This window comes from Thermobia domestica, chromosome 3 (assembly GCF_964235325.1).
Source record: "Thermobia domestica chromosome 3, izTheDome1.hap1.1, whole genome shotgun sequence".
Taxonomy (NCBI): domain Eukaryota; kingdom Metazoa; phylum Arthropoda; class Insecta; order Zygentoma; family Lepismatidae; genus Thermobia; species Thermobia domestica.
In genome coordinates this window covers 49,244,115-49,258,782 of record NC_137456.1, presented here as the reverse complement: position 1 = coordinate 49,258,782, position 14,668 = coordinate 49,244,115, and the positions used below count along the sequence as shown (strand labels likewise).

At 38.9% G+C, this 14,668-nt stretch overlaps 1 protein-coding gene across 4 annotated transcripts in view; it reads left to right on the top strand.

Moving 5' to 3' along the window:
* Window positions 1-14,668, top strand: part of LOC145680381 (glycine receptor subunit alpha-2-like) — a 212,697-nt gene that overhangs the window by 124,680 nt on the left and 73,349 nt on the right. For 2 of the 4 annotated variants that reach the window (XM_081750813.1, XM_081750812.1), the window contains one exon: window positions 11,869-11,936. The exons of the other annotated variants lie outside the window; for them this stretch is intronic. In XM_081750813.1, coding sequence (XP_081606939.1) covers window positions 11,869-11,936 — 68 coding nt within the window. The remainder of the gene's footprint in view (window positions 1-11,868; window positions 11,937-14,668) is intronic. 4 annotated transcript variants of the gene reach the window in all.

The window sequence follows — 14,668 nt, the reverse complement described above, 5'->3', positions numbered from 1 at the left end:
TAGTTATTGTTCTATGCATATAAGTATTGGAACCGAAAGTAGTAGTAAATATCAAGCATTTCCGTTTCAGAAGAGTGGTGCAGGTTATGAAGATATGTTCTCTTAAAACCCTGAATTGATTCCAGAAAATTGCTTGTCGCTATCTATTACACTTTTGTTTTATCGCGACAAGTGTTAACACCGGAAATGGTTAATTTGAACACTTTCGGTTCAAATAAAGTGTTAACGAAGAAGGTGGAATCTATTCTTGGGATGCTGGATTAATTTTAAAAAATGCATCTCGATATCTTTGACCGATTTTGCTCAATGGAAATTAGTATTACCTATAAAATCCAGAATAGTAATAACCTTCAACCATTTCTGCCTTTGTGGAGTGTTGTGGATTGTAATTGTATTTCCTCTTGAGAACCTGAATCGATTGTAGATGAACCACTTGTCGCTATCTATTACCAATTTTGTTCTGTGGCGATTAATGTTGAAACTTGTAATCGTTAATTTGAACCACTTCTGGTGTGAATAGAGATCAAGGGAGAAGGTAGAGCCTATTCTTAGAACTCTTAGTCGATCGCGAAAAACCGCATCACTATTTCTTCAATCTTTTGCTTTATAAAAATCCGTATTGAATCCCTATTGAATATACTAGTAAATTCAGCCACTTTCAATTTCGATAGTATTGTGCGTTGAGATGATATATAGCTTATATACTCTTGAGACGCTGTATAGATTTAAAAAAAAAAACAAACACTTGTGGCTATCTATTACTATTTTTGTTCTATATCGATCAATGTTAAACCAAAAATGATTATTTTAAACAACTTTCGATCTGAATAGAGGATTAATGGAAAAGGTACAGCTATTTCTAGGTAGTTGAATCGATTGCCAAAATCTACATCTCGATATCTCGTAATTCAGTATTAAAACCGGAAATAATAGTAAATATAAACAATTTCTGGTTTTGATTAAATGTTGTGGATAGTTGTATGTTCTCTAAGACGCTAAATTGTTTGCAACAAATCGCTTCTCGCTATCTATTACGATTTTCGTTCTATAGCGATACAAATTGAAACCAAAAATGGTATTAGAACCACTTACGGTTTTAAATGGAGGGTTAATTTAAGAGATCGAACCTATTTTAGGGGCTCTAAATCGACCGCAAGAAACGACTTCTCAATATTTGTTACTGTTTTGCTCTCACACCTCTCGACAGACAGACGGACAAAGCCATTCTCGAGACTTTCGACACTTATGCATAGCTTAAGCTGCAAGTGTAATAAGGGCGAACATTGAATATATTCTTGGGACACTGAATTGGTTCTGGAAAATCGCGTCTTTCTATATGTTACCGTTTGTGTTCTGTGTTGATCAACAATGTAGCAGAAAGCGATAGATCTCTACCACTTCTGGATTATTAAATAAAAGTCAAATGCATTAGATGAATCTATTCGTGTTGCAAACTTACATGTATGCTTCTCGCTATTTCTTGCCGCTCTTGCTCTGATATCAGCTGACAGACGAACGGATGGATAGGCAGACAGATGAACATAGCCCTTCTATAAGACTTCCTATACGTATGCATAGTATACTATAGTTTGGAAGTACTAACAAATGAAATAAACAAAAATTATCCGTTTTCCGTTTCTCGGTAGTTTTCGTTTTCCGGTTTTCGGAAAAATTTCGTTTTCGTTTTTTCGAAAAAAAATCGTTTTTCGTTTCTTGAAAAAATTTCGTATTTTCGAAAAAAATTTCGTTTTTGAAAAATTCATTTTTCGAAATGTATTTTTCGAAAAAATGTGGCCATCCCTAGTATTCATAGCCGAAAGCTCAACTAAAAAGAAGAAGTGAAAGTGCTAAGAAAGCTACAAGAAGGATGTTGAAACAACGCTTCCACTGGCTAATAGAAAAAGGAAAACAAAAGTAGCTACAGGTTTTTGCCTTTTGAGTACTCATATCTTTTTGGGAATATATACTTGACACAGCATGCCTTTTAAATGTACGCCAGACGTGATCTGTACACATGAAGGTGAAAAATATTCGTGAAAAGTAAACAGATGAGACTAGTTATATGCTTCTGTTTTCTAACAGTCAACTTCGTGTTCAAGTGCAGGAACTGACCTTGATACTACCTGACTCAACACCTTGTAACAAGAGGGCAACTATAGTTACCCATAGGTCTCTTGCAGCTACACAGGGAGCTGTGTGTTCTGTGTGTGTCTCTCTCTCTGCCCCTGGCTATGTTTGCTTTTCATGCTTTGGGGGAAGGGGTAAGACACCCATGCACACCTTCGAACATAAAATGATCGAAAGACGACCTATGTTAATGTAGAGTTCATAGTTTCAAACAGTGGCGTATACTGGTTTGAAGGCATGGGCTACCACTGACCTTGCATATTATTATTAATAAAAATGGTAATAATAATAAAAGTAATATAATAATAATAATAATAATAATAATAATAATAATAATAATAATAATAATAATAATAATAATCACAATATGCATAACAATGAACAAAAAGTGATTGATGTGTTTTGTTTAGTGATGAGCAAATGCAAGGTCTTGGTCTGAGCTCTTCCGTGGCTAAGCGGTTAGCGTACGCGCCTTTGGCGTGGGAGACCCGGGTTCGATTCCCGGCGGGAGCTCATGTGGTTCGGATTCCACGTTAATCAGTAGGTCCATGTCTCATATAGCCTCGCTGCTGAAAGGGACGCTAAACTAAAATCAACTCAACTCAACGCAAGGTCTTGGTCTTGGTCTTGCACATCGAGCCTTGGTCTTGGTCTTGCACATCGAGTCTTGGTCTTGGTCTTGCACTGGAACCCTTGGTCTTGGTCTCGGTCTTGCTTGCAAGAGTCTTGCAATTTTGCATTTAAGAAATCTCAAGCTTTTCATAGGTAAATTTTACTATGGATATAAGGGATAATAAACTCTACAATGCGCCAACACTAACGGAAATACAATGTATGTTTCTAAATGTAATATAATTTAACGTCGTGTAAGTATGATAGCGTACAACATAGGTTATGACCTTTATTTTTTTTAATGGGTGTCCATGCTTCACTACTTATAAGATATGCCTAAATCACAGGGATTCGTAATCTGTTTATATATATATTTTTTTAACAGATCCAACATTCCACTGGTTCCCAAACTGAGGAGGCTACCCCTGTTTCGCATGAAAGAAAATCTGACGGCACAGATTATTGAAATACCATGAATTGCAAAATTATTTTTACACTCTAAAGGCGTCAGATTTTTCTTTCCAACCACGATTAGCTAATTCTTGTATTAAACAAACTTCCAATTAAATATTGAATTTTTGTTTTACTGATTCCAATATGTACTCCATGGGGCAGAGACATTCACATTACGCAAAAGCGATGAAAAAATTGCAGACTTTCGAAACATGGGCATGGAGAAAAAAGGAGAGAATTAGCCGTGTTGAACGAAAACGAATGTGTTAGAAATATTAGCAGTAGGAGAAAAAAAAGAAGAATTTTAGATATTGTTAAGAGGGGGAAAGGGAACTGTTTAGGATATTGGTTGACGAGGAACTGTATTACAAGGGACGTGCTAGAGAGTATTGTGGAAGGAAAAAGAGGGAGGGAGCGAAGCATACTAGTTGAAGGAAGGTATTGAAACAGAAAATTGCCACGTCAAGACGAAGAGACCAGCTGAGGACCACCGAACGTCAAACCTTGTCTGTTGAAGCAAATAACCTGCCAATAATAGCAGAATAGCTATTATGATGATGATATGTTTAGCAATATTGACAAAAAAAAAAAAAAAAAAAGGAAAGAAAATTAAAATAATAATTATTATAATCAAACCTCTTAATATTTTAGAATAATTTGAGGGAAAACTGAAAACGACTCAACTGTCTATGTCTTTTGTGTAGACTCAATTTATATAAATACTGTTGACCTGTATTAGAAATACAAAATAAGGGCATCAAACTCCAAGTTATTTGAAGTCTCACTTGTGAATATGGATTACTAGCATCAAGTATCTACTTTGTTGGGTTAAACTAAAATAATAATAATAATAATAATAATAATATATATATATATATATATATATATATATATATATATATATATATATATATATATATATATATCGTTAGTCAATCACTTTTTTACTATTAGTAAAGCGCTCTCTAATATCGGTCATCTTCGATTATTTTTATGTTTCCCTCTCTTCCTCCTCCCCAAGTTGCCGGGCTGAATTTGGATTTAAACGGCATCACAAGTGTCACTGTTCGTGTCAGAGACCACGGAACTATGGATTCGGCACTAATATTTGGTCATTTTTAATCATTATTATGCATCTCCCTCTTCCCCAAATTACGAGGCTGAATTTGGTCGTAAATGGTATAGGAAGTCTCAGTATTCAACTCAGCGACCTCGAAAACTATGGATTCGACACTAATATTCGCCATTTTCGATCATTTTTTATATATCTCCCCTCCCCTCCGCCAAGCTACGGGGCTGAATTTTGATTTAAACAGCACCGGAAGTATCATTGTTTACCTTAGCGGTCCCCAAAACTATAGATTCCTTTTCAATGTCGGTCATTTTCCATCATTTTTAAATATCTTTCCTCTCCCTCTCCCCTAAACTTCAAGATCAAAGTGATATGATAGAAACCATCTGAGGCCCGATCCTCATCTATCTTAAAATAAGATCGAGTTCGGTCAGGTGGTTCAAGAGTTATTAAGTTATATACATACATATATATATATATATATATATATATATATATATATATATACCCTTTCGCTCTTCTTCCCCCTAGGTTCTACCACCAAAGTGAACTGACATATAACATTCCAGGCTTGAACCTCATCTATGTTAAAAATTTGATCGATATTACTCGTTTGGTTGAAGTTGTTAAGTTTTATTTATTATTATATAACTCCCCCTTCTCCCCTCTCCTAAGCTTACCGTCAAAGTGAAATGATGAAAACACTCCCAGGCTCAAACTCCATCTGTGTTGAAAATTTGATCGAGATCGGTTGGGTGGTTCAAGAGATTAGGAGTCACAAAAATAGTCACTTTCAATTTTATAACATAGATTTATTGTTGTAGGATAATGTTATATCGCTCAACCCTCGATGTGTCGTATATCTAAGGATGCTAAAAGTTATATTGATAAACAATTATTTAACGTATAAGCATCCGCCCATGAAATCAAACTTGCGGTTACATGTATTAAGTTTTTTCAATGTCATGAAAATGTTATTTCGATATTAATTTTATGAGCACACATTAAAAATTCCCAACGGATGCTTGAGTCTGGGAGCCAAGGCCATACCCATGTAGTCGACACCTATGGTGTACGGTATCACCAATGTTCAATACTACATTTCACTTTAGTTTTGGAAGAAAAACACCACTAGTATGTTTTAAAACGAAACGAAATATCTAGTTTAACGTCCCACGATTATGCATCGGGGCTAAGGGAGACGGTATTCATGAGAAATGAATGAAATAGTGAATTGAAGAAAGTAGGAGGGAACATCAAAACACCGAGAAATAGAGACCTGCACGGGCCGAAGTTTTCGGCCCGAGCCCAATCCAGCCCGAATGTACGTAGGCGCGGCCCAGCCCGGACCCGAAACGTTTTGGAGATTTTCGGCCCGAGCCCGGCCCGGCTCTATAAGTTTTTTAAAATTCTTGGCCCAAGCCCGGCCCGGGCCAGATAAATTTTCGAAGTTTCATTTTATAACATTTTTCACAGGCACACTTCTTCAACGTTTGCATTTATTCTAATTATCGTTTAACGAATGTCAATAATTATTAACCCTCGAGTAGTCGCGCCGCGGTCAAAAGTACCACAGGGAAATTATTTTCGATCGCGTGTCCATTCTGTTTGTCCGACAGACTTCTCCGTCTAGCTAATCTTGCCCCTCACCTTCCCAAACATTCCTGCTCAATCACTCCGTTATCCGTTGTTTAGTTTAAGTACTAGTGATTGTTTAGTGATTCTGCGGTGCTTTCCACCGCGCGCGACTAACCGTGTAATGTTTTTACTCAGTGTTTCGCTCTGCACGTGACCTTTGCTTTGGAGATGTTTTAAGCTTTATAAACATAAATATTATTTTAATGGACGGAAGAGAGGTCGACAGAGTTAACAAACTGATACCAAGTATGAGAAAAGAGAAAATTAGAACTGAACAGCTTAAAACAACGGAGGGAAATGTTAGGGATTGACTATTTGGATAAATCAGCCGACATGATCTCGTGGAAGCTTTGTCTGAGGAAGATCATAACAAATATTTATATATGAGTGAACACGAAAGGTCAAGTGAGGAGTCTGCGAGCGAATCTGAAGACCTTAAACCCAGAAATGACCAGCGACTCCCCGAATATAGTCAGAGCAAGAGGGGACGAAATAAGCGACGACGAAGTGTAGAACAGTGTAAATTTGAAGATAACCTAAAATAATTCAATGTAGTGCTGTATAGGTGAAGTTTCAAAATAACAGGACCTTAAAATAATTCAATGTAAATTTGATTTGATTTCAATTTAGCGCCCTTTTCAGCATCAAGGCTATGTAAGACGTGGACCTACTGCTTAACGAAGGATCCGAACCACATGAGGTCCCACCGGGAATCGAGCCGGTAGTCCCACGCCAAAGGCGTGTATGCTAACCGCTTAGCTACGACTGAGCTCTAATAATTTAATGTAAAATGCGCTGTGAAGCTTTGTTTTATTGTTATGTTTATATAGTATATTTTTAACTAATTTACTATTGCATTTCTAATTTTAGACGAACCAAAGTTGACAAAAACAAAAGATCATCATCAGGTTTAGAATTTTCAATAAAACCAGTGCGTAGCTATCTATCTAAAGAAATATGTAACGACAAAAACATTTTATTCCAAATGAGAAATAAAAAAATAACATGTCTATTTGTAGGTTTCTCTAATAGTTATTACTGTAAAACTTATTATAATAATAAAAATGTTATTCCCTCTTAATCAGAAAATATACAAAATTACGTTTCTAATACAAGAAAACTGTTTAAAACGATTTTTGCAACACATTATGTTCGTTCGGTCCATTTGACCGCGCGCGACTACTCGCGTTACTTTTTCAGCGCGACTTCTCGAGGGTTAAAGAATTGCAATTAATCGGCCCTAGCCCGGCCCGACCTGAAAAGAAATCAGTGTCAGACCACCAAGCCCGGCCCGACTCAAAGAAATAATAGAATCGGCCCGCCCAAGCCCGGCCCGCGGGTAGGGCCGGTCTTCGGGTCTCGGGCAAGGCCCGGCCCATGCAGGTCTCTACCGAGAAAACCCACGCACACGGTGTTTGCCCACTAAAAAGTTTCCATGGCGCATGCTAGAATCCAACCAGGGACCCGTATAACCACATGTGACTGCTCTACCACCGAAACGGTACTTAAGCAAGACTCTTGCGCAAGAGTCTTGGTCTTGGTCTTGGTCTTGCAGGTGTGGTCTTGGTCTTGGTCTTGCACCCCTTGGTCTTGGTCTTGGTCTTGCATCGGGATTCCTGGTCTTGGTCTTGCATGCAAGACTCTTGCAAAAACTGCAAGACCAAGACTCTTGCGCTCATCACTAGTTTTGTTTGATCTTTTGTTTTGAGACCGTTAATGTTTTCCACCGTAAATGAAATTCCATCATACATTTGTGCAGTTAACTTCTTGTGGATTGCGTTCGTAAAATGTTAATTTTTACCAATGTCACTTCTCTCAAGAGTCGCCTCTGTTACTGACGTTGGTTGTCATTCCGTACCAGTATACACAAAAATTCTGCAGACATCATTATAATTGTTATGTTTATTATCGCTATCTAAATCTCAAATTTTTGCGTTGTGTTAACAAACGATTCTCAGGCCCTTTTGTTGCGGAGACATTCCGACCCGGGCCCTTTTGATGAGGGGCGTTTTGATTCGGGCCTTCTGTCTCGGGCCCGTTTGTTGAGGAAATATTTCGACCCGGGCCTTCTGTCTCGGGCCCGTTTGTTGAGGAAATATTTCGACCCGGGCCATTTCGACGCGGGCCCGTTTGACTCCGGTTTTATTTGACCCGGGTCCATTTGACGCAGGGCCTTTTGACTCGGGTCCCTTTGTCGTGGAACACTTTTGACTTGGGTTCTTTTTATGAGGGGCGTTTTGAGTCGGCCCCTTTTGACTCCAGCCCTTTAAACCAGCACCCTTTTGATGCACGGCCGTTTGACTCGGGCACTTTAGTAGGGGGACCCCTTTGGATTCGGCTCCTTTTTATGAGGGGCATTATGATTCGGGCCCTTTTGTTGTGGAGACCTTTTGAACAGGTCCCTTTTGATGTGGGATCGATTTCACTCGGGCCCTTTTGTAGCGGGGCTCATTTCGACGCAGGCGCGTTTAATGCAGGTCCTTTTGACTCGGGTCTTTTGTCGTGAGACTCTTTTGACTATGGCTCTTTTGATGAGGGGCGTTTTGATTCGGGCCTTCTGGCTCGGGCCCTTTTGTTGAGGAGACCTTTCGACCCGGGCCCTTTAGACGCGGGGCCGTTTGACTCCGGCTTTATTTGACCCGGGTCCGTTTGACGCAGGGTCTTTTGACTCAGGTAACTTTGTCGTGGAACCCTTTTGACCCGGGCTCTTTTTATGAGGTGCATTTTGATTTGGCCCCTTTTGACTAGGGCCTTTTTAATCCGCGACCTTTTGACTTACGGCCGTTTGACTCGGGCCCTTTCGTAGCGGGGCCCCTTTTGACTCTGCTCCTTTTTATGACGGGCGTTTTGATTCGGGCCCTTTTGACTCGGGACTTATGTTGTGGAGACCTGTTGACCCGGGCCCTTTTGATGTGGGGTCGTTTTCACACGGACCCTTTTGTGGCAGAGCCCCTTTTGACCCGGGCTCATTTGACGCAGGGCCTTTGACTTGGATCCTTTTCTCGTGGGCTCCTTTTGACTATGGCTCTTTTTATGAGGGGCGTTTTGATTCGGCCACTTTTGACTCGGTCCCTTTTGACGCAGGGTCGTTTGACTCTGGCTCTTTTGTAGCGGAGTCCCTTTTGACTCGGGCTTTTTTATGAGGGTCGTTTTGATTCGGGGCCTTTTGACTCGAGCCCTTTTGTTGCGGAGACCTTTCGACCCGGGTCCTTTTTATGAGGGGCGTTTTGATTCGGGCCCTTTTGATCCGAGCCCGTTTGACGCATGGTGTTTTGGCTCGTGCCCTGTTGTTGCGGAGATCTTTTGACTCGGGCCCTTTTGTAGCGAGGAGGCCATCTCGACCAGGGCCCATTTGACGCAGGGCCCTTTTGACTCGGGTCTTTCTGTCTTTGCCCTTTTGTTTGGCCCTTCTGACATGGAACCATATATATAACGCAGCAGCTGAAATACCTGTGGCAGAGGGCCTGGGGGAGTATGAGTAAATCGATGATCGATCGATCCAGGGCGCAGTAAAATTAGTTACACCACTGTTCATATCTATTTCTTTCTATTCTCTCGACATCATGTCTGGAGATGAATGTTCTGACTAATAAGCTACAGTGGCGAAAGACGATATACGCTATCAATGATAAATGTTATGACTGTTAATATATATAGGGAATAAAACGAAACATTCTATATCGGACTTCCCCTCCACCCGTTGAAAAAAATCCTGCGGGCGTTAGTGATTATGATGTTGCTTAGTTACTGTATTATATTGTTCTATACACGGAATAAATACTTATGTGTTTTATATAATAATGAGAACCTTATTTACATTTATTACGGCCCTTGCTTTACGAGAAACATTTTCACGTTCAGCGTAATCAGTTTCCATTCTAAAATAATTACAGTGAGGCGAATGAAATAATTCACGCACAGATTTAGGACTTAGAATAATGTTTTGCGAACATGTAGTAAATCCCTGAAGATTAAAAAGCGCTAGTAGCAGTAATTAGCTTAGTCGTTTCCTATAGTCCCTTAATGAATTACATAAATCTTACAGATGTTGTATCTCTTTCTTTCTCCTCTCTATACATCATGTCTGGAGATTAATGTATGGACAAATAGGCTACAGAGGCAATTTTAAAAAGTAAGATGATCTACGCTATCAGTGACAGATGTTGTGGTGTTTAACTTAACGTATAAGGCAATAATACGAATCTTTTCAGAGATGACAGTGCACTGATGTTTCAAATCTGTGTCTTTACTCCCTATACCTACTTTATTTTCCTAGTCAAAATAAAAACTCTTCAAAATTAATCACAAATTCTTATGCAACCATCCCTTCTTTAATGTACTGCGCTGTCACATACCCGTCACGGCGATGTAAAGGCACTTTTGGCGACGAGGATACATAGCATCGTATTCATGGGTTTTCTAAGAATTTTCCTCTTCTTCCCGCTTTCTCATTCATCTTCTTTCATCATTATCACATTGTTCACTTATTATCTGTCAGGGCATATTAGTGAGATGTTAAACTAGTGATGCCATTTCATATCATTGCATTAAACCACTAATGCATTCTGTTATATTCCCGAAGCCACTTTTCAATGGTCATCCTTTAGCATTGATAGAACTTAGTCGTGAGTGGAACATAAATATTTTTATATGTAAATGCACTATAACAATTATTAAGTCACTTTTAAACTACTATGTATGAATTATTGTTTCCTTACTATTTAAAAGCACTAAGCTTAGTCTCAAAAATAATATTGTTTTCAGCAACTAGGGATTGTTTGGAACAATCGTCTGCTGTAGACAAGACGTGCAAGCTGGAGGTCTTTCAGTGGAACAATATCACGTGAACAGGGTTGGATATATTTTCCCTCTCTCCTGTAACTTGAGTGAAATAATTCTCTCTTTTGTCTCTGTACAAATATTATAGGACAGTCATATGGTTGGGGCATAAATTATATAAATTAACAATATCGATTTTTGTGTTCCACAGAATCATCTCATACAGTCTTGTTTGAACTTCTCGTATATATATACGTTAACAGAGAAAATGTGTGTTGCTTCATTATTGTAAATCAATAACTGTGTTTCCTATGGAAGCCGAAGTTTCAATACCACCTTCAGAAAAGCTCTCCATTGACTTCTGTCATAAGTTGGATCCTGTTAGTCCCATTGGATCCTAGTTTCTACTTTTGATTTCTATTTCTGTCATATCCATCTTTATATATTATCATCCCATCTGCACGTAAGGCTTCCTAATGGTCTTTTTGCAATTGGATTTCCAGTTAAAATTTGGGAATGTTCTTACTTTCATTCTGGCTACATAAAATTCCTATCTTAAACTGCTAGACGTAATGGCCATAACATTGTTAAAAAAAACTGTATAAACGATTCAGTTCGTCGTTATGAAGTAGTTGCCATTCTTCATTTCTGTCCCTCTTGGATCCGAATATTTGCCATAGGGTTTTATTTTCAAATACTTTCAGTCAGCGTTCTTCCCTGAAAGTAAGTGATTATCTTTCGGAACCATACGCTACAACAAATTGATTTGAGTTTGAGTTTGAGTTTAAAGTCTCTGTCACCTGCAAGGAAATGTACGTGAACCTACAACTTCACATAGGATCCGAACTACATGAACTCCAGGTCTCCCACGCCAAAGGTGCGTACACTGACCGCTTAGCCAAGAGGGATCTCCCCACAACAGACAATTATATATTATTTTAAGCTTCATATTCTTTGACAGAATTCGCGAAGACAAAAAATTTTGGGTTGAATAACAACACGAATTTTCTGCTTTCAGTCGATGTTTACTTTCCTCGTAGATATGATACTGTTCTGTTAATGTAGATCCTAGAAGCTATACTGTTTGTTGTTAATCAATATACACTAAACATATCATGACTTTTAGTGTCAAATATTATTATTTTTACAAGAACAAAATTTCAACATTTTTTAAATTTATCTTTCAGGTAGATTTGTCAACGTCACTGTTTACATTAACATTTTAAGTGATATTCTAATAGATGAAGTTGAAGGAGTAAGTATTCGTACTCATTTCTTTTTTAATTTTAATTGCTTATTTTCTGGAGTAAAGCACATTTAACCTTCCGTTTCGCCGTGGCAACATGAGACAACTGATGACCCCAACACTATACCTCGTGTACTTTCAACACGAGGTATATATGCAATAATACAAATGGCTGTTCTTTTCTCTCTTAGTGGACCAAGTGAGTCAGTCTGTAGCTTTTTCCGATATTGCCCGAACGAACACTTACTACAACCTCTGAATCTGATATCCTTATTTCTGCACTGACTCAAACTATAATTCAACATTGTCTTGTTCATTACTGGAGACACCATCAGTGCTGCTCTCAGGATCTTCTTCTTGCTCAGAAGAAACATATTTCTTAAAATTAAGATCAGACATGCTTATAATTGCAATTACATGTAAAAGTGTCACTGATTAAAGAAATGTACGAACGTGATTAGTAACAAGGGTAGCCAGTCACCCACATAATTCATTAAAGAAAGGTTATGCGGAAAGAAAATACATGTTAATAAACACGATGGTTTCCCAAGTTTCCATGAAGGCGCGAAATTCTGAAAATAGTATTTCTACTATTAAAGAACAAAATAACCTGAGTTGGAGTTACGCATTACCCTTGTTGCTAACAAAGCGTTTGGAATATACAATACGAATTTATAAATCTGTCCCAAAGTCGATACACAACCAGAAGTAGGCCTAGTTATCCGACATCGGTCCGTGGGAAATCCAAAACATGTCATAGAAAGTGGCTGGCAATAGAAGGTCCCTAAATAGCATGCAGCACCATATCAAACAAGCAGAGAAGCAGTTGTTGGAGCAAGTAGCCGATTGTATACATATTTGATATCTGTTTTAGAATATGGTATCCGATTATTGTTGTAGTTTTTGTTCTACCTGTGTGATGGTGCTGGTAGTGGGCTCCTCATTTCAAAGACGTACTCGATACGGCTTCAGCCCAGAAAAATAGCATACCAGAATAAAAGGTTAATTCCGAGTAGAGTACGTCAAGTCGTCCTTATGGTGTTGGAAAGAGAGTTGTTCTGCTTTAAGATTGGGGGCTCATAAAGAATCCAGATAAGATCAGAGGACAGAACTGAAGATGACGCAAGTGTACTTCATACTTGTCATACTCTCCTGAAAGGAGACCAAAAACCGAGCGGGATGTGTAGCTTCTTGATCCCTTACCACAATGCCAGGTGTTGAACCTGTACAATGAGTGTGAAGACACACTTGGTTTTTCTAATTACATGCATGTTTATTTGCATGAACAATGCCGTAATTGTGTCCAAGACAGACGGAGATCTCATCACAGAATACGACCGGCCTCGTCACTGCAGTCTATTCCTACACTACTGTAGACGTTTTTCAGTTATTACCTTATGTTAGGATAATTGTGCAAGTAGAACACGAAGATCAGTTGTTCAGAATTCATGGACTCAGTGTAAGGCCACCTGTGAGCGCTGTCTTCTCAGACTTTTCGGTACAGGCATTTGCCCGTATGTTGCGGGAGAACTGGGAGTCATATCTGCTGTACAAATACTCTGTCTTTCATCGTGTACAGCACCGATGAGCCACTTCAAGACTCACGCGAATGGCAATTCTGAAAAACTATCACTCAGCCTTTCGTAGCAGCATTATGTAGTTATGCTGAAAATTAAGTTTACAATATGCGTTCAATGGCGTGTTGGCACAACAGAGATAGATACTAATCCGTACACAACATAGTCACTTACACAAACGTATTCGTTGTGTTGTCCGATTACTTTGAGACTTCTTTCAGAATGCCCTCAACGGACACTACATTCTCTTGCTTCTGCGGTGGTCGGTATGCTAGGCCTTCCCGTTGAGATCAGCGTGTCCTCTACGGACACACTCTCTGTGGTGCAAATTTCAATCACATCGGAAGATATGACTGATATGTGATGTTCTAGAAACGAGTTTGCACGAAGTTGATAATACATTTTCAACCGTGTGTTTATATATAGTATTAAGTATCATAATAAACATTATCTTTCGTCTAATTTTAGCTATTATTAAGAAGAGGAAGAGCAAGTGGTTGGGACATTGGAACGATGGAACTATATCATGAGGGACGTGCTAGAGAGTATGGTTGCAGAAAAGAGAGGGAAGGGGCGAAGGAAACTAAAATTAATGGACAATTTCAAAACGGAAATATCTACATGAAGACGAAGAGGTTAGCGGATGACCGTGAAGCATGGAAGCTTCTCAGTTGCAGCAAGAGGTCTGCCAATAATAATATGATGGCATAATAATATGATGATAGGTTATGCTTGATAACACTATTCCCTGAGGATAGTTCACTTCGCAACCAAAACGTCAATCTTTAGACTTCTAAAAATATAAAATTGTGGTAATTAATTATACATTTATATCATATGAGGCTAATCACAAAAGTAATGTCACCAAAACTCTAGAGGAGCACGGGAATTGTTTGTGTGGTGTTGGCAACACTGTTATGTTGTTAACTCCCGCTTCCAAACAAGCCTGCGCACACTTAGCTAGAACGCTCAGTCTTGGATTCGCAGCTGTTTGTAATGGAACCCCCGCTTAGCTGTGCCGCCAAGTGCGACATTCGCAGCTATTTGGGTTTTTAACGCAAAAGCCGTTAAACTGATTAAAATTGACGGAACTGCAAGTCAAGACGTGTATGGATGTCAAAAACGTTTCGCAAGTAATATAGGAAGTTTGCAGCTTGTCGTACT